Genomic DNA, 24,611 nt, shown 5'->3' with positions numbered 1-24,611 from the left:
TGGAACAAAAGTTGCCATGGATACTTAACGTAATAATTAAATAAAGCTCTTGAAGCTTTGAAACTTCGTGCAATGGTAGGCCTTCATGAATAATGTTTAAAAATCCAAAAACTGGAAATCGAAAAAAATATGGTTTAACACGGTAGAGTGTTACTTCGTGGTGTTGGTGAGACGGTGACGATATGTTTAACTAAAATTCCTAGTCAGTTTTCAATAACTAAGAAAACCAGTTACTATGTAGACTACTTCTCGTACGTGTATCATCCATAATCATATAAATACACATGCAGCTAGTTTCTTGCCCTCTTGTCGTAAATTTCTTTCTCTGTTATTGCCATTCAAGCCTTTTTTTGACTTGGTACATGGGGTAGCGGTACGCAGTTCTACCCCATTAGATGTTTAAGGCATATAGAATCATTGACCTTTCATATTTTTGATTGTGGTCGGTGGCAATACCACTGAAACCCAAGAAAAAAAGTCAGAGCCTAAACTGTTGAATTTTCAGCCCAGTGGATAGTACACTTTGTGAGAAAACTGTGATAAAGGCATACGCACAACCCTTGACCACAACACACGATTTCGTCAATAGCACTTTTAGTACAAAGTCCAAAATCAGTCAACTGATGATACCAAGGACAGCACTGAAGCCAGAGGCAATAAAACTGCAGGGATTTTGTAACAGTACAGGATCTCCAATTCAAGCAAGCATTCTGATAATTATAAAATGGCGCTTAGCTTTTAAATACTTTTCCGTACACCCATTTTTCACATGTTTGGGATTTTGCACAGAATGAAAGCTTGATAGTGCCATTAAAAATAACTTACATAAAGCAGTCAAATATATATTTTAAAGTTCGTTTTTCATAGACAGATGATAGTTTAAGTGTGATAAAAATATGCATTTAGCCTGTCAATTGACTTCAACCTGAGTCATTTTATGTACGTGTATATTTATACCATGGTACTAATGGTCTATCGTACGTGTCTAAACATGTCACAAAAACATGTGGATTTAAACATTTAAGCGGATACAAAAGACTGCTTAGAAATATGTTTCAACTAGAAACACCGTTTTTACATTCCAATTCGGTAAATTACTTTTGGATCAATGCAAATGATCACATGTCTTTAAAAATTGTTCACCGTTAATAATTTTTCTCAAGATTTTTTAGTACTCCATTACATTTTAAAACATAACGCAAAATATCAAGCAACGTCACATAAACCCCGAGTTGCATGTTTGGACAATTATCAAGAATAAAATTTCATTCTCCTTTCTTTTAAATATTTATCTGAGTATAAAATTGCCAGCTTAGCTATATTCAAAATAATAATTAACATATCATTCCGCCAGTGTCTACTGTTTAAAGCTAAATGCAGCGATTTGCGCTTTTATCATGAATCAGATTTACTGTAATAATAGTAACCAGTGTGATAATGATAACGATAAATACAAATAGTTTTCATATTTTTGTTTTACTTGGTACCTCTATCGACCATAAAGTAAGTTTGAATACCAAAGGTCTCTAAAATCACACACGAATCTAGATATATAATATAATAAATATACAGGGTGAGTAAAAAAAAAAAGATACCCAAATGTCGGGACCATTGTTTTAGTGAAGTTCTGCATGTAGCACTTCCAAAATCAAGGATATAAAAGCCCAATTCATGAGCTTTTTTAGTACAAGAATCATTTAAATCACTCATGTACTCTTCAAGTTACGGAGTTTTAAACACAACCACCGTTTTAAAGTTCTGTCCACGGGTCACAAAAAAATGAGTGCGTTCTTTCAGCAAAAGGAAAACAATTTGCACACATCCTATGTGGTTTGTTTTCATTTTGCTGAAAGAACACTGGACTTTTTGTGAACCTTAAAATGGTGGTTGTGTTTAAAACTCCGTAACTCGAAAAGTACATGAGTAATTTGAATGATTCTTGTACTATAAAAAGAAAGCTTATGAATTGGGCTTTCATATCCTAGATTGTAAAAGTGCTACATGCAGAACTTCACTAAAACAATGGTCCCAACATTTGGGTTTCGGGTTTTTTTTACTCGCCCTGTATTTCTAGATTCGTGTTTGGAGCAATATTTTATGCGTTTTGTTATGACCAATGGTTTCTTATAATTATATGTAAGTTGAGTGTAGAAGGCCTATATTATTGTTAAGATATTATACATGTACAATGAAGTTCGTTGAAATAGTACACGGAAAAAAACCACCACATAAAACATGATATATCATGGCTACAACCACTACGACGGATCTAGCATACAGTTTAGAGTAAAACTCGGTCCGTCCACCCCTAAACATCATCCATCTACTTCTCACGATGAATCGGGCATCCGGTACCCAATATCTCCTTCCCACTTGACACATCAGATATCGGTATTTTACCTTCCATGGCCTTCAGGAACTCATCTGGTTTGTAATACACCTCTAACTGACCGATGAGAAGTTGCTCATCAACTGTAGCTATAGCGAAGCCGTGCATTTCAACCACTTGCCCCTCACCCACTCTGCCCTTGTACTCTCCGCTGAAATTGGACCAGTGACGCCAGGAGAAAGCCACCTTAGGCGGCCCTGAGAAAACTTGCAACACCTCCCATGCAAAGCCATCAGGAAACGCCCCTCGGAAGACGCTGTGGGAACTCTCAAATGTGTGCTGCTCGCTGTCGTATAGCTCCTTAGAAGCAGTGGAAAGCAACCAGTTGTAGTTACCTATGGTTGATGACTCTTTACCACTGAAGACCTTCTGGCCGTTCGCCTGGACCCTGTATTTCTCCTTGTTGATGGTGGTCCAGGTCATGTAGTCAGGAAGATGTGAACCTTCCATTTCCCACTTCTTCACCAAGTTCTCAACGATCAGTTCAAGAGAACCTGGCTTATGGTTCATGGTCTTTCCTTTGAAGTATAGCAGATCGGCTTTGCGATAATCAGGCTTGCCCTCACGCCATTGGGCCGGTGGGTTGTCTAAATCTCCTCGATCTGGCCGCAAAAACCCATGTTTGTCGGCAAGTTCCTTGAGTTGCTGATCGATGTTACTTGATGAACTCATGACTTGTATATATTTCTCTGGCCCTGTGGATGGTGCCGTAGAAATTGGTGAATTTGCGTGCTTAGAATAATTCGCTGCAGCCGACCCAACTTTCCTCACACCTAGCGATGCAGGACGAGTGTGCACAAAGCAATAGTGTCAAACACAATAATACCAGACTAGATTTTAGCACGGATCCTACACACAACGATTTGGCCCAATTCCGCTGCCCGTACTGGTGGCAAGTTTATGGTTAAAGTCAGTTGTGTGTCTATGTGACCTTCGGGACAAGCCACGCGTGTACTGAATGGGTCAATGCCGTCTGTGTATATGGAGATCAATGGTCAATGCCCATCATGCATTATGCATAACTCCTATGTGTAGCAAGTATGCGTGAGGCCAGTACCGAAGAGTCCATTGTGACAAATGGGTAAACCGCAACGCGTAACTCCAATAAACAACAGGTATTTACACAGGCCTACACATTGGAAACATCATCTTTCTCTATGGCAAAATACAGGATTTAGTGAAAAACACAACAATGAAAATGAAGCAACCTGAAAGAAGATCTCACATGAATTTTAGCCATACGAAAATCCCAAATAATTTACGGACACTGCTGGGCTTGCAATCATGCACTTGAATTGACCACGCTGCGCGCATGCCGAATGGTATTCCCTATTTAGTAATGGTACGGACCACCTTCACTGCACTTAACTTCTTCGACGAATTCCTTCAATTTCCTGTGGAAAAACCGTATAAGTTCATGTAGGATGAACACTGCATATGGCAAAAACATAGTAAGTGCCAATTTCATTTCATATATTTCATATTTTTTTCCGTTCAGTGAGCATAAAATACAGCAAATCCAGTCACATCCACCGCGCGGCTAGCTAGAAGCTAGTAAGTGGACATGACGTCACGCGAATGTTATGCTTATCCCAGCGCTAGGTCACGACGAATACCATTGGATAGCAGAACGATGGGCTTCAAGTTTTCTTTCATTCCGACGACATTTCTCAGCCAATAAAACGAGTTTGACATATGATATGGGGAGGTAACTAACGCAGAGAATGCCGGAAAACCCGCTGTCATTGCGTAATACATGGCCGAGTTACAGCTTCGCAAAGTCGCCCCATCTGATGCGTGAGGGTAAAACTGCGTGTGATTACACTGAAAAGGGCCGCTCTGGTCTCTCATAAAAGCGTTTTTAGAAAGCTGGTCCGACGACATTGAATGCTCTATTCGAGTGAAATTTTGGAATTTCGTAGGAAAATATATAAAGATTGGAATGCCGGGCGACGCCGGTTTATACGTTTTTTCGTTTGGAGACTAAAACCATTTTTTCACCGGTGGACCGGATTCGGAGCGACTGCGGCTAACCCGTTTTGTGCGTAACACGGAAACACGTCCATATCGGTGTAGCAAAAGAGACGGGTCCTACTAAAGCGCGTCAACAAGCGTCAACAAGCGTCAACAAGTTTTAGTAATCGTTAAGTGCGCGTCAACAAATTTTGTATAGGCCTTTGAACAATAAAAACAGCTTTATATGGTAGAAAAAGCAATAATGAACATCTTCTGCATATCAATTAAAGTTAAAATTATTTTAAAACTTGTTTTTTTGAACGCGAAATGTACGACGAATTTGTCGATAAAAATAGGCCGCCATCTTGTTTGGATGGCGCTGTAGTCTTCGCGCATGCGTAGTATGGCTCTTTACACTTCACGCATGCGTAGTACGGCTAGCTACACATAAACAAGATGGCGGCCAACTTTTATCGACAAATTCGTCGTACATTTCGCGTTCAAAAAACCAAGTTTTAAAATAATTTTAACTTTAATTGATATGCAGAAGATGTTCATTATTGCTTTTTCTACCATATAAAGCTGTTTTTATTGTTCAAAGGCCTATACAAAATTTGTTGACGCGCACTTAACGATTACTAAAACTTGTTGACGCTTGTTGACGCTTGTTGACGCTTGTTGACGCGCTTTAGTAGGACCGAAAGAGACTGCTTAACACCGACCACTGCGCGCGGTGGATTTCAGATTTGCAAGGCTCTGCGCCCGATCTGGGCTTGAAGCCTGTCAAGCCAGCGAATTATATTATTGAATATTCATGAGTCTACGTTTTTGGTCTTTATTATTGAATTCTGATAAGTGATAACTCCATAACCAAGGTAATGCCAAGCACAATATCTTTAGCTTTAATTTAGTTGTTAAACATTTAAATGTTAAAGGGAGTGTACATCTTTGGCTTTTACTGTAATTTTTAGAAATGAACTATTTGAGGGGTTAGTATAATAGATCAAATATTGTTACACCACAACTTGTTTGACGTTTTGTGTTCGAAAATGCTGGAAAAACCAAGTAAAACAAAAATGTTTAAGCAGTCTGGTTCCCTGACTCCACTCAAGATGAAATAGATCAATATTTATAGATGCCGGAAAATTGTAAGTTAAGGGAACCAGTCTAGCCTACCTGCACCCATTCATAAACATGCAACCAATAGCAAACAAAATTTGGACTGAAAAAATGGTAAATTTGTATCAGTAGTTGAAAAATAGTCAGGTTTTCCCAACGGTGGTCGGCCGACCACCGTTGGAAATTTATACCAAAATACTTTTTTTTCTTGAAAATTACTTCACACCAGATGCCATAATTTTACAGGATGCATTCCACTGTCATTTATCAACATCCTAGTAAAGTATTTCGTAAAATCTTGGTAGTTTTATTTTTCGATGTTTGCAAATGTTGTATATTACCTTTAAGGTCATCGGTGCATGAATAAGGTACATTGTGATGGGCTTCGCGCGCCCGCTAACTATAACAGAAAATTCTGTGCCGCGGTAAATGTATTTCAAAGATTAGCTAGGAATTTTGGCTTATGCCTATGCGTACATCCCGTAATTCTGTGCTTCAGGGTTAGCGCATTTTTTTTCTGCTAGCGCTGTTAGCACAGAATTTTTGGTTAGCAGAGCCATGAAGTAAACCATTATCATGTTGCGGCCATCTTGATTTTTTCCCCATTCAAATAAACGTAATCGGCAAGACTGGAAGGAAAAATAGTCTGGTTTCTTTTTGTATAAAAAACATTATCATTCAGTACTGTTTTTGGATACAGGGAACATGACTGAAATGGTGGCAGCGGAGTTTCGCCACGTGTGGACAGCGTGGAGCCCGGTTCACGGGTTCCAGTTACTCGCGATCGTGCTGGACCATCTATGGCACGCTGTAAAAGCATATGCACAGCCTTGCATTCAAGGCTATCAAAAAACACCGACTTTTAATTTATCAAACCGGTAGGCAAAATCGCCAGTGTTTCCACGAAGAACAATTTCAAGCATTTCATTAAGCATAAGTTCAAATACTGAAAATTAATATCCCTCTCTTTTTTATATAGGTTATAGCTGTCAGAGAAACCTTCTAAATTCAGCGAAAATCATAGGTCATCACCACACAACTGCACATAAATATTGATAATTAGGTCGTTATCAATGCCAATATACGCAAGTTTTGGTTGGCGGGCCAAAATGCATGTTCGTCCACCCATCAGCTGCTACATGTGTGTATTTGGTTGCGAGTTGATTGAAACTCACAAATAGGGAAAGTATAGTTTTTCTCGTAATTATCCTGATAATATTTTGATTTATAGCCTATTTTGTATTTATGATAACAAAAAGTCATGACAACATTTTTTAACAACAGAGTTCTATAATAACTGAACTGGTTACCATGTTAACAATGGGCATCCTACGTAATTGTTTTTTTTTTGTATACCCTATTGATCTCTGGTAGAAGGTTACCAAATTTCAGCCAAAGCGTTCAGGAGTAATCGCAATATGTTCCATTTTGTGGGGTTATGGCCCCGCCCCTTATACCCATAGGGTTATAGCGTAAAAAGGGTCTGGCCATTCAAGGGGTGATAACCAATAAGGCTATTATATCAAAATACGAACTATATAGAAATGTATTGAAATGAAAACAATGGCGACCAGATTTTGCCACCGAGTTCGGGTGGTACCATCATGTCGGTTTTAAGGCCGTTGTCCAGTCTGTTCTGGGTTGGCCTGCTTTCTCCCTATGGCTCCTTTCCACTTGCCCTGTCCGTCGCATCCCTCGCATTGACTCCAAGCAGTCGCATGTCATCTGACACGGAGCCCTGCCAAGTCTTGCGCGTCTAACGACGTACCAATTGGTGAATTTTGTGGTCTTGACCCGTGGACTCTGTGTTTACGCAACATTGGTGAATATCGAAACTTTCCGCCGTCGTCTGAACTGCCAGCTGGGGTAGTCTGAATGCCCCAGGTCGTACCGTCTAACGACGTACAAAACTAAGACTAGCCCTATACCACGGCTAGCGAGGATGGTTACGAACACTGTTGCGTAAACACTGAAGAAACATGTGGCTGTTACTACCTCTTGAAGTAAAGGAAAAAATATCTTTTTTTTTTCTAATCCCTTGTTGGCCAATTTGCGGCACGGCCGACTGGTTGGTTTGGGTAAATACAATAGACTGTACCCAAATCAAACAGCGCCCTCCTATTGTGTCTGTCATACCTCAAATAGGCTAATACCAACACCGCATTAAATGCCACTAAATGGCATGGGCGTCGCCAGGATTTTTTTCAGGGGGGGGGGGGAGGGGGCAAAGCAAATTTTGCCCCAAAATTCCTTAACTTTTTCATTACATTCTTAATTTATCATTTTTCCGAGTGCGAGCAGGGAGCATTTGCCCTACCCCCCCCCCCCCCAATCAATTAACAGCAATATGGCTTCGCACCTCTTTTTCCTTTTTTTTTTCGTTTTCCGCCCCCCCCCCCCCCCATGTAACCCGAATCCTTGCCTGATTTCAGAATAACTGCCTCGGTCAGTTAGATAGTTGTATATAACTTGTACTTGATAATTCTGCATTTTAGCTTAAAGTGTTATTCATGTATTCTATATTCCTTGTAATTTTATGTTGAAGTAGTTTCAGTTCATGACTTTTAGCAACTCTTATTATGGCATGTTAAACGTTGCAATATTCAATGTTTTACAATATATATGTTGGATGTTCAATATGTGTGTGTTATCTTTTATATTTATGTGCGATGTTCAATATAAGTGTGCGATGTTTTTCATGATGTGTGCGATGTTTAATATATGAGTGCGATGTTTAACCATATATGTGCGATGTTAAATATATGTGTGCGATGTTTTACATTTATGTGCGATTTTCAATTTATATATCGATGTTTGACGATATATATGTGCGATGTTTTCAATATTATGTTCGAAGTTTTACATTAAATGTGCGATGTTTTTTCGATACAATTGTGTGTGATGTCTACAATATATTTGCGATATTCTTAAATATGTGAGCGATGTTTTACAAATATATGTTTTACATTTCGAGCAATAGGTATTCGATGTTTCATCGGTATATTTGTATTCGATCTTTTGCAATATGCATTTGATGTTTCACTTTTCATTTGATGTTTCGTTAAGAATTACAGTCTGGTTACTAGACCGCGAAAGTCTGACTATTTTGCCTAAAGTCAGTGCATGAGACGTCAGGGGATCGCGTAAGTGATTAGAGCCAGACCTAAACGGTAAAAACCGGAATTGTGGGTAATTTTGGATCATGTGCAAAGCAGTCGTCATTGTTTGGGCAGTACCGCCAGCTGCATGTTTTCGTAATTTTGATGTTTATGATGTTAGCATGGCGCTATAAAAACCAATCTGCGCAGTACCGGTGTCACGGTCTCACTTCTCCGGCGTGCTAGCTTAAATGAGACATCAAGAAGTTACCCTCATGATTAGTTTTGTGATAATTATATAGGCCTGGACCTACTTGAAAATTTCAATTATCAGACAATAATGCAGTAAAACAACACTACAACGAACACCGCTATAACAATCATGTGGCTACCACAAACATTCCCTTTAATGTGTATATTCAATTGTTTTATAGGTTTCCAGGCTATTTTGAAATGTTTATCATTCGAATTCACCGTTTCAAATATTCTAATGCATCCATCAACATCGATTTAGTGCACTTCTAATGTTTGATTTCGTCTTTTGTCAGACAATTTCAAATGCACTTCAAGCAAATTCAAACACGTTTTCGTCCCGGAGTATTCCATTTCGTCTCACCTACGCCAAACCTTGTTATTCAGAAATCAAATTCGTCTAATTGATTTATACAGGCTAAGACGAATTCGATCTCTGAATGCTGCCCTTCAGAAAATGTTAGACGAATTTGATCTGTAATGACGAATATTTGCGACCCTGTGACTAAAAGAGGATGACCAAATTTTGAAATTGAATGGCAAATGACTAAATTGGTTTGCTAAAAGCGTGCTATTTTTTTCTCGGACGAAATTGAATGAAACATGTTTTAAAATAGCCGGGAAAGCCTATATAATTTGCAATCACTACAACGAACGACCACTACAACAAACATTTTTGACAGACTCCGTCATGTTCATATAATGTGACGTTCTAGGTAGAGCCCTTGTACAACCTATGGGCGTCGGGGGGGGGGGGGCAAAGGGAGCAGGGCGTAACTGGGGTGAAACATCTGGGGAACCTGGGGAAGCACACATTTGTTCGAGAGGGCAACGAAAAACTGCCGCTTGCCTTTTTCGTTTTTGGACTGATAAAGGCCAATCTATGTGTGCATATAGTGCAAGCGCTTATTTCGATAGCGCGGTGTATCATGTTTTGTTCATTTCAAGGTTTCAAATAAGGGGGGGGGGGGCATCCGGGGGCACGGGCAACCGAAGTGGGAGAAAGGAGAAAAAGAACAGTAAAAGAGACGCGAGGTCATTCTGCAGTTTATTTAACTGGTTCGGAGGGGGCGTGGGGGTAAATATCCCTGCCCACCCTCGAAAAATGATAACTCGAGAATATGCTGGAAGAGTACAGGTATTTCGGGAGGAAATGTGCTTTTCCTTGGCGACGCCCATGCCTATACTAAATCAAGCAGTGGCGTAAATTTGCGTAGAGAAGGGGAACATGATGATATAATAGTTATAAACATAGTGCTCTGATTTTGCTAATTCGAAAAGCGCGGGGTGGGGTAGGGGTGGGTAGGGGTGGGGGGGGGAGGACAAACACATGATTACACGTTCATGATTACAGTCTTGGGCATACATTATGCCGACGTATTGCGTGTGCATGCTTTAAGTCCGTGAATCTTACTTAAGAACTTAAGTAACTTAAGAAATTCCATTTTGCAGTTGTCTCAGTCAACTCCTACATATCCCACACTTCAAACCTTTTGCACTCGAAATTATGATTAAACCTCTCCCGGACTAATATTGCCAATTCCAAAAGCGCGGGGGTTGGGTAGGGGTGGAGGGGGGGGGGGGGGGGGCTGGACAGCCTTGCATGTTCATAATAACAGTCTTGGGCATACATTATGCCGACGTATTGCGTGTGCATGCTTTAAGTCCGTGAAACTATTGCAGAACTTTTTTCATCATAAAAAAAACTGTTAATTTCATCTCCTCCGACAATATTAATCGAAAGTTTCCGCAAAAACAGCTGTTGAAAAAGAGCCCGATGTCGAACTTTACTGAGTCTGAGATCTATCCCGAAGATTCGCTGACAGTCAATATTTTTCTTTTTAAGAAAGTCGAAGTAGTTGAAGGCGGAGGTGAGAATCTATATGTGCCGAGATACAAAGAGTAACAATCTACGCGCCTGCCTTTTGAAATACACAATTGCAGTGTTCATTGTTGTGTAATGATCCGCCTAGCACACGGTTGTTTTGCACATTAGGCTACGGTATACAACTTCCTAACAAATCAAACACACTGGGCTCATTATTCCTCAAATATCAACTTGTTTTCGCCCATGGAGCTAAAGCAAATGGACCCAGTAATCTTCCTGGCGCGTTTGCTCATCTATAAAGACAACTTTTCTCAGTTTAAAGAGAATTCTAAGGTAACGAAATGGCCGAGTGGTTACGATTCGTCGTCCACAGTTAGCGGGGTCCCGGGTTCGAATCCCGCTGGTGTCTTTTTGGTTTTTAACGTATGAGTTCAATCATTTACTATAAGAGATTTAATTTCCCGTCGTAAAGTACCACAGTACCTTAGCTTAACCGGTAAGCACTGCTGCTGGTACTGTCCGCGAGTTCCAGGTTGGCGCCTTCGTATAGGTTCAGGGCATGTGGTCCACTCGGAGGATCACGGCTTAGGGGCCGCCCTGTTCCTCCCTTAGCTCTTTGCTTTTACATGGTGCCTGGCCCTCCGGGGTTATATGGATGGATAGGGAAGGAAGTGTGTATTGGTCGGGGACGCCGAGACCCCGGAAGAGAACTAAGGGATCGGCTGGGGCATTGTTATGGCTCAGACCGATCCCTGAAAGCTTGACTAGCACATAACTTTTTTGATTTTTTTTACCCTCTATCTTTTATACTTTGGTTTAGTTCGATATCTACAGCTGCTCGGCAGGTCTACGGGTAGTATCACAATTGAAACAAAGGTGTATGTCATAAATCAATGAATATTTCATAATTGACTATAATCAAAAAGGAGTTTCGTTTGATCAATTTGACTATCATTATATAATGACGCGATTGCCAATTGACGTAAGAAAGGCCATAAATTATACCGGGAAAGAATAAAGCTGTACATTGTAATATAAATATTATTTATACATCTTTCAAATAACGTTTCTTTAATTGTGAGCATTCCAAACAATACAGTAATTCGCAATAGTAACAGAATGGTATATGATAGCACGATCATTGCGTCTCTATTAAATTTTAAAAAAATATAATTTAGGCCCCTATTTGTGAAATATTCTTTGATTGACTATGAGCATTCCATACGAATGAGTTAATTCGCAAAATATAGCAACAACAAAAGAGAAAGGAAAAAGAGAGGATTCCTTTACCATAAAAACTGGAAAAAATAATTTGTTTTAAAAAAGTCAAATGGGACACTTCATGTATAGATTTAACAGTTTGCAAGGGGTTAACCTTACATTTTAGCATAATTGGGAAAAATCAGATGTTTCTGGAAAATTGCAGCTTGTAAGGAGTTAACCTTGCATTTTTAGTAAAATTTAGATGCTTATGAAACATTTCAAATTGTAAGGGGTGAACCTTTCATATTTTAGCGAAATTGGGCAAAATCAGGTATTTCTGGAAAATTTCAGATTGTAAGGGGTGAACCTTGCTTTTTTTTTTAGTAAAATTGGGCAAAATAAGATGTGTATGAAAAACTTCAAATTGTAAGGGGTTAACCTTGATTTCTTAGTACAATTGGAAAAATTTAAATGTTTATGAAAAATTTCAAATTGTCAGTGGTTAACCTTGCATTTTTTAGCAAAATAGGGCGAAATCAGGTGTTTATGGAAAATTTCAGATTGTAAGGAGTTAACTTTGCATTTTTAGCAAAATTGGGCAAAATCAGATTTGTATGAAAAATCAAAAATTGTAGGGCGTTAACCTTGCCAAATTAGGGAAAAATCAGATGTTTCTTGAAAATTGCAGATTGAAAGGGGTAAACCTTGCTTTTTTAAGCGAAATTGGGAAAAATCAGATGTTTCTTGAAAATTGCACATTGTAAGGGGTTAACTTGGCATTTTTAGCATAATTTGGCAATATCAGATTTATATGAAAAATCTCAAATTGTAAGGGGTGAACCTTGTATTTTTAGCGAAATTGGGCAGAATCAGATCTTTCTGGAAAATTTCAGATTGTTAGGGGTTAACCTTGCTTTTTTTAGTGATATTTGGCAAAATAAGATGTGAATAAAAAATTTCAAATTGTCAGGGGTTAACCTTGCTTTTTTAGTAAAATTGTGCAAATTTAAATGTTTATGAAAATCTCAAATTGTAAGGGGTGAACCTTGCCTTTTTTAGCAAAATAGGGCAAAATCAGGTGTTTATGAAAAATTTCAAATTGTAAGGGGTTCACCTTGCATTTTTAGCAGAATTGGGAAAAATCAGATTTGTATGAAAAATAAAAAATGTAAGAGTTAAACCTTTGTCCAAATAGGGCAAAATCAAATGTTTCTGGAAAATTGCAGATTGAAAGGGGTTAACCTTGCATTTTTAGCAAAACTGGGCAAAATCAGAATTTTATGAAAAATCTCAAATTGTAAGGGGTGAACCTTGCATTTTTAGCAAAATTGGGCAAAATCAGATGTTTCTGAAAAATTTCAGATGTAAGGGGGTTAACCTTGCTTTTTAAGTAAAATTGGGCAAATGTTAATGCGCATGAAAAATTTCAAATTGTTAGGGTTAACCTTGCAATTTTTAGCAAAATACGGCAAAACCAGGTGTTCATGAAAAATTTCAGATTGTAAAGGGTTCACCTTGCATTTTAAGCAAAATTGGGCAAAATGAGATTTTTATGAAAAATCAAAAATTGTAAGGGGTAACCTTGCATATCTTAGCAAAATTTGGCAAAATCAGATGTTTATGAAAATTTTCAAATTGTAAGGGGTTAAGATTGCATATTTTTTTAGCAAGATAGGGCAAAATCAGATGTTTATGGAAAATTTCAGATTGTAAGGGGTTAACTTTGCATTTTTAGCAAAATTGGGCAAAATCAGATGTTTATGGAAAATTTCAGATTGTAAGGGGTTAACTTTGCAAAATTAGGGAAACATCAGATGTTTCTTGAAAATTGCAGATTGAAAGGGGTTTACCTTGCTTTTTTTAGCGAAATTGGGAAAAATCAGATGTTTCTTGAAAATTGCACATTGTAAGGGTTAACTTGGCATTTTTAGCATAATTTGGCAATATCAGATTTATATGAAAATCTCAAATTGTAAGGGGTGAACCTTGTATTTTTAGCGAAATTGAGCAGAATCAAATATTTCTGGAAAATTTCAGATTGTTAGGGTTAACCTTGCTTTTTTTAGTGATATTTGGCAAAATAAGATGTGAATGAAAAATTTCAAATTGTCAGGGGTTAACTTTGCTTTTTTAGTACAATTGGAAAAATTTAAATGTTTATGAACAATTTCAAATTATCAGGGGTTAACCTTGCATTTTTTTAGCAAAATAGGGCAAAATCAGGTGTTTATGAAAAATTTCAAATGGTAAGGGGTTGCCTAATTTTGCTAAATAAATGCAAGGGGAACCCCTAACAATTTGAATTTTTTCATGCACATTAAAATTTGCCCAATTTTGCTAAAAATGCAAGGTTCACCCCTTACAATTTGAGATTTTTCATAAAATTCTTATATTGCCCAGTTTTGCTAAAAATGCAAGGTTAACCCCTTTCAATCTGCAATTTTCCAGAAACATCTGATTTTGCCCTAATTTGGCAAAGGTTAACCTCTTACAATTTTTGATTTTCATACAAATCTGATTTTTCCCAACTTTGTTAAAAATGCAAGGTGAACCCCTTACAATTTGAAATTTTTCAGAAACATCTGATTTTGCCCTATTTTGCTAAAAAATGCAAGGTTCACCCCTTACAATTTGAGATTTTTCATAAACATTTAAATTTGCCCAATTTTACTAAAAAAAGCGAGGTTAACCCCTTACAATTTGAATTTTTTCATAAACACCTGATTTTGCCCTATTTTGCTAAAAAATGCAAGGTTCACCCCTTACAATTTGAGATTTTTCATAAACATTTAAATTTGCCCAATTTTACTAAAACAAAAGCGAGGTAAACCCCTTACAATTTGAAATTTTTCATTCACATCTTATTTTGCCAAATATCACTAAAAAAGCAAGGTTAACCCCTAACAATCTGAAATTTTCCAGAAAGATCTGATTTTGCCCAATTTCGCTAAAAATACAAGGTTCACCCCTTACAATTTGAGATTTTTCATATAAATCTGATATTGCCCAGTTATGCTAAAAATGCCAAGTTAACCCCTTACACTCTGCAATTTTCAAGAAACATCTGATTTTTCCCAATTTCGCTTAAAAAAGCAAAGTTAACACCTTACAATCTGAAATTTTCCATAAACACCTGATTTTGCCCTATTTTGCTAAAAAATGCAAGGTTAACCACTGACAGTTTGAAATTTTTCATAATCATTTAAATGTTTCCAATTGTACTAAGAAATCAAGGTTAACCCCTTACAATTTGAAATTTTTCATACACATCTTATTTTGCCAAATTTCAATACAAAAAGCAAGGTTAACCCCTTACAATCTGAAATTTTCCAGAAAGATCTGATTTTGCCTAATTTCACTTAAATATGCAAGGTTCACCCCTTACAATTTGAAATGTTTCAAAAAACATCTAACCCCATACAATCTGCAATTTTCCAGAAACATCTGATTTTTCCCAATTTTGCTAAAAATGTAAGGCTAACTCCTTGCAAACTGTTAAATCAATACATGAAGTGTCCCATTTGACTGTTTTAAAACAAATTTTATTTCCAGTTTTTAGGGTAAAGGAATTTTCTCTTTTTCCTTTCTCTTTTGTTGTTGCTATATTTTGCGAATTAACTCATTCGTATGGAATGTTCGCAGTCAATCAAAGAATAATATTTTTTATTTAATAGAGACGCAATGATCGTGCTATCATATGCCATTCTATTACTATTGCGAATTACTGTATTGTTTGGAATGCTCACAATTAAAGACACGTTATTTGAAAGATGTATAAATAATATTTATATTACAATGTACAGCTTTATCCTTTCCCGGTATAATTTATGGCGTTTCTTACGTCAATTGGCAATCGCGTCATTATATAATGATAGTCAAACTGATCAAACGAAACTCCGTTTTGATTATAGTCAATTATGAAATATTCATTGATTTATGACATACACCTTTGTTTCAATTGTGATACTACCCGTAGACCTGCCGAGCAGCTGTAGATATCGAACTAAACCAAAGTATAAAAGATAGAGGGTAAAAAAAAAATCAAAAAGTTATGTGCTAGTCAAGCTTTCAGGGATCGGTCTGAGCCATAACAATGCCCCAGCCGATCCCTTAGTTCTCTTCCGGGGTCTCGGTGTCCCCGACCAATACACACTTCCTTCCCTATCCATCCATATAACCCCGGAGGGCCAGGCACCATGTAAAAGCAAAGAGCTAAGGGAGGAACAGGGCGGCCCCTAAGCCCTGATCCTCCGAGTGGACCACATGCCCTGAACCTGTACGAAGGCGCCAACCTGGAACTCGCGGACAGTACCAGCAGCAGTGCTTACCGATTAAGCTAAGGTACTGTTGGTACTTTACGACGGGAAATTAAATCTCTTATAGTAAATGATTGAACTCATACGTTAAAAACCAAAAAGACACCAGCGGGATTCGAACCCGGGACCCCGCTAACTGTGGACGATGAATCGTAACCACTCGGCCATTTCGTTACCTTAGAATTCTCTTTAAACTGAGAAAAGTTGTCTTTATAGGTGAGCAAACGCACCAAAAAGATTACTGGGTCCATTTGCTTTAGCTCCATGGGTGAAAACAAGTCGATATTTGAGGAATAATGAGCCCAGTGTGTTTGATTTGTTAGGAAGTCGTATACCACAGCCTAATGTGCAAAACAACCGTGTGCTAGGCGGATCATTACACAACAATGAACACTGCAATTGTGTATTTCAAAAGGCAGGCGCGTAGATTGTTACTCTTTGTATCTCGGCACATATAGATTCTCACCTCCGCCTTCAACTATACTTCGACTTTCTTAAAAGAAAAATATAGACTGTCAGCGAATCTTCGGGAGTTCGATAGACCTCAGACTCAGTAAAGTTCGACATCGGGCTCTTTTTCAACAGCTGTTTTTGCGGAAACTTTCGATTAATATTGTCAGAGGAGACGAAATTAACAGTTTTTTATGATGAAAAAAGTTATGCAATAGTTTCACGGACTTAAAGCATGCACACGCAATACGTCGGCAAAATGTATGCCCAAGACTGTTATTATGAACATGCAAGGCTGTCCAGCCCCCCCCCCCCCCCTCCACCCCTACCCAACCCCCGCGCTTTTCGAATGGCAATATTAGTCCGGGAGAGGTTTAATCATAATTTCGAGTGCAAAAGGTTTGAAGTGTGGGATATGTAGGAGTGACTGAGACAACTGCAAAATAGGATTTCTTAAGTTGTTTAAGTTCTTAAGTAAGATTCACGGACTTAAAGCATGCACACGCAATACGTCGGCATAATGTATGCCCAAGACTGTAATTATGAACGTGCAATCATGTGTTTGTCCTCCCCCCCCCCCCACCCCTACCCACCCCTACCCCACCCCCGCGCTTTTCGAATTAGCAAAATCAGAGCACTATGTTTATAACTATTATATCATCATGTTCCCCTTCTCTACGCAAATTTACGCCACTGCTTGATTTAGTATAGGCATGGGCGTCGCCAGGGAAAAGCACATTTTCTCCCGAAATACCTGTACTCTTCCAGCATATTCTCGAGTTATCATTTTTCGAGGGTGGGCAGGGACATTTACCCCCACGCCCCCTCCGAACCAGTTAAATAAACTGCAGTATGACCTCGCGTCTCTTTTACTGTTCTTTTTCTCCTTTCTCCCACTTCGGTTGCCCGTGCCCTTGGATGCCCCCCCCCCCTTATTTGAAACCTTGAAATGAACAAAACATGATACACCGCGCTATCGAAATAAGCGCTTGGACTATATGCACACGTAGATTGGCCTTTATCAGTCCAAAAACGAAAAAAGGCAAGCGGCAGTTTTTCGTTGCCCTCTCGAACAAATGTGTGCTTCCCCAGGTTCCCCCAGATGTTTCACCCCAGTTACGCCCCTGCTCCCTTTGCCCCCCCCCCCCCCCCCGACGCCCATAGGTTGTACAAGGGCTCTACCTAGAACGTCACATTATATGAACAAGACGGAGTCTGTCAAAAATGTTTGTTGTAGTGGTCGTTCGTTGTAGTGATTGCGAATTATATAGGTTTTCCCGGCTATTTTAAAACATGTTTCATTCAATTTCGTCCGAGAAAAAAATAGCACGCTTTTAGCAAACCAATTTAGTCATTTGCCATTCAATTTCAAAATTTGGTCATCCTCTTTAGTCACAGGGTCGCAAATATTCGTCTTTGCAGATCAAATTCGTCTAACATTTTCTGAAGGGCAGCATTCAGAGATCGAATTCGTCTTAGCCTGTGTAAATCAATTAGACGAATTTGATTTCTGAATAACAAGGTTTGGCGTAGGCGAGACGAAATGGAATACTCCGGGACGAAAACGTGTTTGAATTTGCTTGAAGTGCATTTGAAATTGTCTGACAAAAGACGAAATCAAACATTGGAAGTGCACTAAATCGATGTTGATGGATGCATTTGAATATTTGAAACGGTGAATTCGAATGATAAACATTTTAAAATAGCCTGGAAACCTATAAAACAATTGAATATACACATTAAAGGGAATGTTTGCGGTAGCCACATGATTGTTATAGCGGTGTTCGTTGTAGTGTTGTTTTACTGCATTATTGTCTGATAATTCGAAATTTTCAAGTAGGTCCAGGCCTATATAATTATCACAAAACTAATCATGAGGGTAACTTCTTGATGTCTCATTTAAGCTAGCACGCCGGAGAAGTGAGACCGTGACACCGGTACTGCGCAGATTGGTTTTTATAGCGCCATGCTAACATCATAAACATCAAAATTACGAAAGCATGCAGCTGGCGGTACTGCCCAAACAATGACGACTGCTTTTCACATGATCCAAGATTACCCACAATTTCGGTTTTTACCGTTTAGGTCTGGCTCTAATCACTTACGCGATCCCCTGACGTCTCATGCACTGACTTTAGGCAAAATAGTCAGACTTTCGCGGTCTACTAACCAGACTGTAACTCTTAACGAAACATCAAATGAAAAGTGAAACATCAAATGCATATTGCAAAAGATCGAATACAAATATACCGATGAAACATCGAATACCTATTGCTCGAAATGTAAAACATATGTTGGTAAAACATCGCTCACATATTTAAGAATATATCGCAAATATATTGTAGACATCACACACAATTGTATCGAAAAAACATCGCACATTTAATGTAAAACTTCGAACATAATATTGAAAACATCGCACATATATATCGTCAAACATCGCACATATAAATTGAAAATCGCATATAAATGTAAAACATCGCATACATACTGTATATTGAACATCGCACATATATTGTAAAACATTGCACACATATATTAAACATCGCACACATAATGAAAAACATCGCACATAAATGTAAAAGATAACAAACACATATTGAACATTTAACATGTATATTGTAAAACATTGAATATTGCAACGTTTGACACGCCATAGCTTATTGCCATCCCTCACCTATTCATTGTGTCCCACTTTGATTCTGATCTGATCTAAATTACCACCTGTGCTGGTTCTTGTTAGTTCTGTTACCACGGACACGGGATTGAGTATCTTGTGTAATTGTACCCCAAGGTGACCTTGAGTAGGGTCAGCGCCCACACGCACACTGTCTTTTTTTTTGGCTAAAACATTTGAGTGCATGTCCAAGTCATCATGAGCAGTTGTGAAACTTGTATTTACTCTGTGTACACACAAGTACAAAATACGTGCGTGTAAGTCCCATTCGTTCTAGGATTTGCTTTTGAGTACTTTACATTATATGTGTCGTTACTTCGAGATGACCACTGGTTTAAGGTTTTTTCACGCATCCCATTCAATTATAGTTAGTGTGTCTTGCGACCGGTTGCGGTTGAGAATAAGTGAGCAATCATGCCCTTTGCCCCCCACACGACTAAATCTCATGTGTCAAGCATGCACGTGCACAAACCACTTCCTTGTTCCGATTCTTGTTTCTGATTTAGAATAATGTTCTGGGCGAACACCATAAACTTTAGTTTTTATTAGTTGTTACACTATTTTGGCTTACTTAATACTATTTGTAATCTCAGTTTTTAATGTTTTTTGTAGTTAGTAATTTTAATACAAAGTTGGTTCTAAATAAGAAGCGAAGAAGACCTCGATGCGAGAATATCTTAGAGTGCTACCCTTTGCACTTTTGATAAGTTAGCCTAGGAACGAGTGCGGACTTCACTAAGTCATTTTCTCGTGAGAGACGTTCCTTACTCCTTCTTGCATCATTTGCCAGGTGCTTTTGTTGATACAGAACACGGAGTCCCCAGGTCACGCTTTGAGGAGTCGACCCGGTTCGATTCTTCGCCCGGCCTGTTCCTGCTTCTCACCACCACCACCTCTTCGTCTGGACCACCGTCCGCTGGACTTCGCCAGGACGCTGCTGCCCTACCCGGACCCCATCCGAGTACGACACCGCATCGGCAATCAAGACGAGCTTCGCGACGCTTTGGACCCAGCTAAGACCTTATAATTATACATATTGTATAAAATTCATATTGTATTTGTTTGTTGTATTCATTGATTTTTGCTATGACTCTTTGTGTTGATGTTTCAGTGGTTTGACTTCATTGAGCTTGTTTGTATTTATTCATGCTGAACCTATGCATACTGTTGACTTTTAATAATAATAATAATAATATTTACAGATGGTAGCCATGTCACCTAACAGATGATTTTCAATGGGCCATCTATCAATTTAAACATTATTAAAATTACATAACTTAATTAAGACTATACATACATACATACATACAAAACACAGATCAATTCACAATGATAGTGCCACTAGAAAAATCAAAACTATAAAAATACCTTAAAGGTTCACATCCAATACAATAGGTAAAATAGAGATATTCAAAAACGTGGTAGAGGAGAACCATTAGAATGCGACACTACCACCCCCCCCCCCCCTCGCCACATCCACCCTTCTGTCAACACTCGAGGAAAAACCAACCTTGGAAAAAGAGTCTGCTGGGACTAAAGAGAAAACAAATAAAAAATAGACATACATGTACATTAATATACCGGTGTGTCCATCTAATAATTACAGTCAATGGGGAAAGAATCACACTTATACAGATTTTGTTTTAAACAGTGAAGTAGCCTCTGCTTAAATGTTTCGACATTCGTAACAGTCTTTAGTTCCCCACTCAGCTTGTTCCAAATGGTACCACCCCTGTACCTGAATGATCTCTGACCAGTAGTTGACACATATCTAGGTGTATAAAAGGTGTTGGGTTGATTGCTTCTTGTATTATAAGAGTGAACTGAATTAACCGGTGTGAACATGTCCTTTAGATAAGATGGAGCATTACCATGGACAATGTTGAACATTTGCAATGTTTCAAAATAGTTAATTCGAATATCAATTGGTAACCATCCAAGTTCTTCGAAAAGGTGGACTGTACAACTTTGCTTAACATCTCTAACATCAAGTATACTTCTGGCAAATCGTTTCATTATTACATGGATTTTAAGTAATAACTCTTTCCTACAGTTGCCCCAGACTTTTGACTTACACAACATTTGAAGTTTGTTGACCTTAAGTACTTTGCAAATTCTTTTCTTTTGATTCAGATGATCTGAGATTTTGGTAATATTGTCTTTCACATTCTTTGATATTTTTTGGTCTTTGAAATTAACTTTTGTTGCAGTTGTTTGTTCTTTCCATTGTTTGAATTGCATTGTTGTTTGAAACGTTACACCACTGAAGGTCACACAAATATTTTGAATTTTTGGTGATTCTTTTACCATTGATTCTTGACCAATCACTGTTGACATTGACGATTTATGATGTGTTGATGAAATAATTACAGAGTGAATTCATAGAGGAAAGGACCAACTTTAATTTCTGCTATCTGTGTGATTTTTATTCTGAGCAAAGTTCCGTCATTATACAACGAACCGACATAGGTCCTCAGACAAAGCTTGAGATTAACCTGTGACAACAGCTTTAAAAAACTCGCAAATATCGAAACATATTTTGAAAGTACCGTTCATTTTGCTTTCTTTCACAATCTTTCTTTATGTTCCACTCGCGCTCGCGGGATAACTAATAGTATGTACAATGTATAGTTGTATACAGTAACCCCAAAATGCTCAAAACTTTAAAGGATGACGAAAAAAAAATTCAATGTTACACATTCCCCCAAAAAAGATTGTTGTAAAGAGTAAATCGACAGGTAAAAATATTAGTATTCAAAAATAATTTGTTTGGTTTGAAAAAAAATATTATATAAGTTACACATACCCGAAAACTTGAGACATCTCAAGATACATTTTAAATGATAATCATCCGATTATCTACATTGTCTTAACATTATGACCACATGTGGCGGTCCACAGAATTACATACGGATTAATATGAAGAATAACATAGAATAGTGTTGTAAATATACCAGTGTAGTAAAATAAATGGTTATCTTATAAGGATTAACAATACAAACGAATTACATAACTGGAACATAGCGGTTATAAAACCAGTGGTAATTTATTTATAATTTTTAAGCAACCACTCTTGTTAGGGTTTGTAATACGTAAACAAACACGCAATGTTCCACTACTCTCATTATATAAACAATATTTTCTATTGTTGAACTTGATATGGTTTTATCGTCTTTTATTTTATGGATCATCTAACTACGTATATCAAGAGTTTTTTCTTTTTAGATCCTGCACGATTCAAGAACAGTGATTAGCATTGTTATGCCCCAATAGTTTTTCTTGGAAAGGATGTACATGCACATGTAGTTACATAAATATCATCCATCTACTTCTCACGATGAATCGGGCATCCGGTACCCAATATCTCCTTCCCACTTGACACATCAGATATCGGTATTTTACCTTCCATGGCCTTCAGGAACTCATCTGGTTTGTAATACACCTCTAACTGACCGATGAGAAGTTGCTCATCAACTGTAGCTATAGCGAAGCCGTGCATTTCAACCAGTTGCCCCTCACCCACTCTGCCCTTGTACTCTCCGCTGAAATTGGACCAGTGACGCCAGGAGAAAGCCACCTTAGGCGGCCCTGAGAAAACTTGCAACACCTCCCATGCAAAGCCATCAGGAAACGCCCCTGGGAAGACGCTGTGGGAACTCTCAAATGTGTGCTGCTCGCTGTCGTATAGCTCCTTGGAAGCAGTGGAAAGCAACCAGTTGTAGTAACCTATGGTTGATGACTCTTTACCACTGAAGACCTTCTGGCCGTTCGCCTGGACCCTGTATTTCTCCTTGTTGATGGTGGTCCAGGTCATGTAGTCAGGAAGATGTGAACCTTCCATTTCCCATTTCTTCACCAAGTTCTCAACGATCAGTTCAAGAGAACCTGGCTTGTGGTTCATGGTCTTTCCTTTGAAGTATAGCAGATCTGCTTTGCGATAATCAGGCTTGCCCTCACGCCATGGAGCCGGTGGGTTGTCCAAATCTCCTCGATCTGGCCGCAAAAACCCATGTTTGTCGGCAAGTTCCTTGAGTTGCTGATCGACTTTATCTGTTGAACTCGTGTCCATCTTATATCGGAGTCTGTCTTGGTTTGGTTCAAGAATTCGTTTGCTAAATATAGGCCTATATACCTTTCGTTTACTTGTGCTGCTGGTACTGACAATGCATTCTTACTGAGGAATGTTAATACTCCATGAATCAGGTGGGCAGGGCTGACAGAAATTATTTGCATTTGAATCGTTATGAAAAGTTAACAGTGGCGTAGCAAGCTGGTAATTTTGATTGGGGGTAAACATTTCTTGAAGAGGGCACTTGCACACCCGTGCTGAAAATGAAGACAATTTTTTCTCCGGACTTGGCCTCCGTAGTTAAAATACCTGGGAGTGGGGGAGGGGGGGTGGCTTGTACCATCTGTCGATGTATATACTGTAGCGTTTTCAGATTATCAATTCTTAAATTATCAATTTGTCTTAATTCTTAGTTAATTATCACACTTTAATTATCAATGTTCCTTTTGAACATTTTATAGATTAATTCTCCTGAATGCATTACTCATCGTTTTCTTTGTATACACATACACCCACACAGTGCCTATACAATGTGTAGTCCCTATACTTTTATGCAGAGTAAATGACCTTCACTGCCCACACACAAGTCACTGGTCAGTTTCTTAGTACAACCAAGTTACTTTCAAGATCATTGTTTTAAGGAACTATATTACTCATTCCTAGTCATTTTTCTGAGACTCAAGGAAACCACGATATGACTAAGTTTCCCCATTCTTAAGTATTTCTTATTCCCAAGACTTCCTGTTTCCACCAGTATATAAGTGCTGCTCCACTAGCAGTTCTTCAGTCTATTCTATTCTGTTTCAATTCCAATCATGTAGTCAGTTTAATTCGTTCTGCTCATCCAGTCAGTTCACTCAGTTCTCTTTGTCTCAATTCACTGTAACCAGTTCAATCAATCAATGTGTAAATAACATAATTGTTGTGGAATAAACAGTCACGGTAAACACAGTCCTCAACCAAAGAATTGTGTATCGACTCATCCATTCCCCAACAATACTAACCTATTCTGTGATGTAGTGTTAATCGTCGGATTTGAACAGCGCCCCATTAAAAGGATGGTACGAGCCCCCCCCCCCCACCCGCCCCCTCCCCTTTCCCCCAGCCCCAGCTCCCCCCCCCCCCCCCCCCCCCCGGCCATCACCTTTTGATTTTCGGAGGCCAAGAGTCCGGAGAAAAAAAACCTGTCTATACGTTCAGATTTTTTGGCCGACGAAACCCCCCCCCCCCCCCTGCGAAAATTCCTGGATCGCC

The 24,611-nt window shown here is 38.6% G+C and overlaps 2 protein-coding genes across 2 annotated transcripts; both read right to left on the bottom strand.

Annotated features, from left to right (window-relative positions):
• Positions 1-2,000: 2,000 nt before the first annotated feature.
• Positions 2,001-3,347, bottom strand: LOC119721214 (pathogen-related protein-like). The gene has a single exon (XM_038191167.1). The coding sequence runs from the start codon at positions 3,059-3,061 to the stop codon at positions 2,324-2,326; it is 738 nt and encodes a 245-aa protein (XP_038047095.1). The 5' UTR covers positions 3,062-3,347; the 3' UTR covers positions 2,001-2,323.
• Positions 3,348-22,613: 19,266 nt separating this feature from the next.
• On the bottom strand, positions 22,614-23,357 carry LOC119721562 (pathogen-related protein-like). The gene has a single exon (XM_038191642.1). The coding sequence runs from the start codon at positions 23,355-23,357 to the stop codon at positions 22,614-22,616; it is 744 nt and encodes a 247-aa protein (XP_038047570.1).
• Between the last annotated feature and the right edge of the window lie 1,254 nt (positions 23,358-24,611).

This window comes from Patiria miniata, unplaced genomic scaffold (assembly GCF_015706575.1).
Source record: "Patiria miniata isolate m_02_andy unplaced genomic scaffold, ASM1570657v1 HiC_scaffold_13, whole genome shotgun sequence".
Classification (NCBI taxonomy): domain Eukaryota; kingdom Metazoa; phylum Echinodermata; class Asteroidea; order Valvatida; family Asterinidae; genus Patiria; species Patiria miniata.
This window is presented reverse-complemented; position numbering and strand designations above follow the sequence as displayed.

Bases quoted from the DNA above. Each gene is read 5' to 3' on its own strand.
- LOC119721214 (XM_038191167.1), bottom strand. From the start codon at position 3,061: ATGAGTTCATCAAGTAACATCGATCAGCAACTCAAGGAACTTGCCGAC.
- LOC119721562 (XM_038191642.1), bottom strand. From the start codon at position 23,357: ATGGACACGAGTTCAACAGATAAAGTCGATCAGCAACTCAAGGAACTT.